Source organism: Primulina tabacum, chromosome 7, assembly GCF_025594145.1.
Source record: "Primulina tabacum isolate GXHZ01 chromosome 7, ASM2559414v2, whole genome shotgun sequence".
NCBI classification, from domain to species: domain Eukaryota; kingdom Viridiplantae; phylum Streptophyta; class Magnoliopsida; order Lamiales; family Gesneriaceae; genus Primulina; species Primulina tabacum.
The window spans coordinates 10954767-10957626 of record NC_134556.1 but is presented as its reverse complement, the minus strand read 5'-3'; the positions used below and the strand labels follow the sequence as shown (position 1 = coordinate 10957626).

The window sequence follows — 2860 nt, the reverse complement described above, 5'->3', positions numbered from 1 at the left end:
GTGGAGTAGATCCCTAGATAGGAAAATGCTGAAGCAGATGCCTTGGCCAAAATGGCCTCTTCTTTAACAGGCGAGGGAGAAGAGAATGTTATTTAAAGCTTCCGGTTAGTTTCATCCATAGAAACCAGCCCGGATGTTATCCATGGAGACTCCTGGATGACTCCCCTGCTCAATTACTTTCTAATGGGCCAATTGACCGAAGATCCCCAGCAAGCTCAAAAAATTAAGAAGAAAGGACCCAATTCAGTATTATCAAAGAATAATTGTATCGACGATCTTTCCAGGGTCCTCTGTTTACGTGACTGGCCAGGGAAGAAACTAAATATGTGCTAAAATAAATTCATGAGGGATGTTGTGGGGATCATCTCGGTTCCACTATTGGCTGAATTATGGTGGCACACTATGAGCACTGATGCCCGGGAAATTGTTCGAACTTGTGAAGTATGCCAGAGACATGGTAATTTTAGCCATAACCCGGCATCACCAATGAAGCCTATTCGAGTGGCATGTCCCTCTGATCAATGGAGACTAGATATCGTGGGCCCTTTCCCAATAGACCGAGTGCAAAAGAAGTTCTTACTGGTGGCAGTGGACTATTTTTCCAAATGGGTGGAAGGCGAATCATTGGCCAAAATCACTGAAGCAGAGGTACTCAAGTTTTTATGGAAAAACATTGTTTGCAGGTTCGGATTACACAGGAAACTAATATCGAAAAATGGCCGGCAATTCCAAGGAAGAAAAATTATGGCCTGGTGCAAAGAAATGAAAATCATTCAGTCCTTCACATCAGTTGCCTACCCCCAAGCTAACAGACAAACTGAAGTTACTAACCGGGTAATTGTCTAGGCTCTCAGGGTCAGACTGCAGGGAATCGAGAAGGATTGGGCGGAAGAGCTACCCAACGTCGTATGGGCATATTGAACTGACTGCTACTAGAGAAACCCCTTATAGCTTGGTCTATGGATCTGAAGCAATGCTACTAGTAGAGATTGGTAAAACATCTACTAGGATTCAGAGCTACCCAGAAGGAAATGATGAAATTCGAGCCCAAGAACTAGACTTGATAGAAGAAAAGAGAGAAAGAGCAACTGTTCGAATAGAGGCTTATCGAATTCGGGTCATGAGAGCTTATAATCAGAAAGTTCGACCCTGAAAATTTCAAGTGGGAGAACTGGTTCTAAAGAAAGCTAACCCAGCCAGGAGAAGTAGGGAAGTTAGAAGCCGGTGGGAAAGGCCTTATAAAGTAATCAAAAGAATAGTACATGAGCATTGTATTTAGAATATAGTCAGCCTCGATCTTTGAAGAGACCCTGAAATGCTTTTCATTTGAAAAAAATATTATGCTTGAAGTGTATCTATTACTTAGAGTACTAATGAAGTTATTTTCTTCTCAAAAAGTTTGTGTGAAGCATTATATCTAAACTCAGGAGGCATGAGGCCCGGACAATATATTAAACCCGGGAGGCATGAGGCCCCGATAATTTATTTAAACCATGGAGGCATGAGGCCTCGGTAATTCATCTAAACCCAGGAGGCATGAGGCCTAGATAATATATTAAACCCGGTAATTTATCTAAAATCGGGAGACTTGAGGCCCCGGTAATTTATTTAAACCCAGGAAACATGAGGCCCCGGTAATTTAAACATGAGGGGCATGAGGCCTCGGTAATTTCTTAGAACTTTGGAGGCCTAAAGTCTTGATAACCTATTATAATGGCAGAGTTATCCGGTTATTCTCCGATACTTAGAAAATTTCTAAGGTTTTAATATTTCAATGGGAGAAATATATGATTGGAAGAAACCCAGTAATTATCCAGGACTTAAAGTATTTTTTAAGTCTCATCAAAGTTTCTGGGTATTTTATCGATATGTTTACGAAGGAAAAGACAGGCAGAGGAAAATTTCATTAATGAAAGCCCGAATGCCAGGAGTACATGAAAAAGAGCCGAAAATAAAAAAATTACAATCCTACTCTAAATATATTTCACTAAGGCCTGGCTGTCCTTCAGCTTCCTGGTTTTCTTTTTCCTCAGCCTCCTTGGGAAGGGATGCAATGGCGCGGTCAAAGTCAGGGAAGCCTTCCTTATCTTCCAGAATAAGCCCTGCTTCTCTAAATTGTTTTTCACACTTGTCAAAGCCTGTCTGAAAGAAGGAATAGGCTCTGTCTTCAACCGCCATTCTACAATCAGGAGATTGAAGAAAGGAGGTCTGCCACTCTTCCTGAGAATATAGAGAGACCTCCAGGGTAGTTTCAGCAGCTATTGCCCAGGATTGCTGGTTCTCTATCTCTTCAATCAAAGAACGATTCTTTAACTCCAAGGCAGAGATATGCCTTTGTAGTGTTTTATCTCGAGCAAGGCCGGCATTAACGTCCTCCTTTATTTTGTCCATGTCACCTTGGCCGCTGACAGTTGTTGATGGGCCACGTCCAAGGCGGAGCAAAGACCCGTGACCATTTCTTCGTGAGATGATCAAACCCAGGACAATTCCTCTTGGAGTTGCCCATGAAGCTCTTGGGTAGCCCGGGCTCGACCAGCTTCCTTAGTAGCCACAGCGGCTACTTCTTCAAAAGCATATATTAACATTTGGACACCCTGTCCAGCGAAAGTTAGTAAAAAAAAAGAAGAAATAAATAGAGAAGAAAGGTTAGAATTTATGGTAAGGACCCGGTTAGACCCTTCAAATAGCTTCAGGGTCGGGAGAGAACCCTTTAGATAAGCTTCCTCAGCGGGAAGAAGCGTCTTCTTAAAGAGCCTAACCCCAGTAGGAGAAGCTCCCTCCAGAAAAAGGTTGCCATGGACTCCTTGCGGGCTGGAGTGGAAGGGCTCGGTGGGAAGCTGGGATGAAGAAGTAGGAGCGG

The 2860-nt window shown here is 43.0% G+C and overlaps 1 protein-coding gene across 1 annotated transcript; it reads left to right on the top strand.

The window, feature by feature from the left end:
• Nucleotides 1-342: 342 nt before the first annotated feature.
• LOC142550565 (uncharacterized) lies at nucleotides 343-1153 on the top strand. The gene is made up of 2 exons (XM_075659639.1): nucleotides 343-752; nucleotides 847-1153. Exons 1-2 carry the CDS (start codon nucleotides 343-345, stop codon nucleotides 1151-1153), a joined length of 717 nt encoding a protein of 238 aa, XP_075515754.1.
• Nucleotides 1154-2860: the final 1707 nt, after the last annotated feature.

Coding starts and splice junctions, on each gene's coding strand:
- LOC142550565 (XM_075659639.1), top strand. CDS start 343: ATGAGGGATGTTGTGGGGATCATCTCGGTTCCACTATTGGCTGAATTA. Junction 753..846: donor GGAAGAAAAATTATGGCCTG/GTGCAAAGAAAT, acceptor GTAATTGTCTAG/GCTCTCAGGGTCAGACTGCA.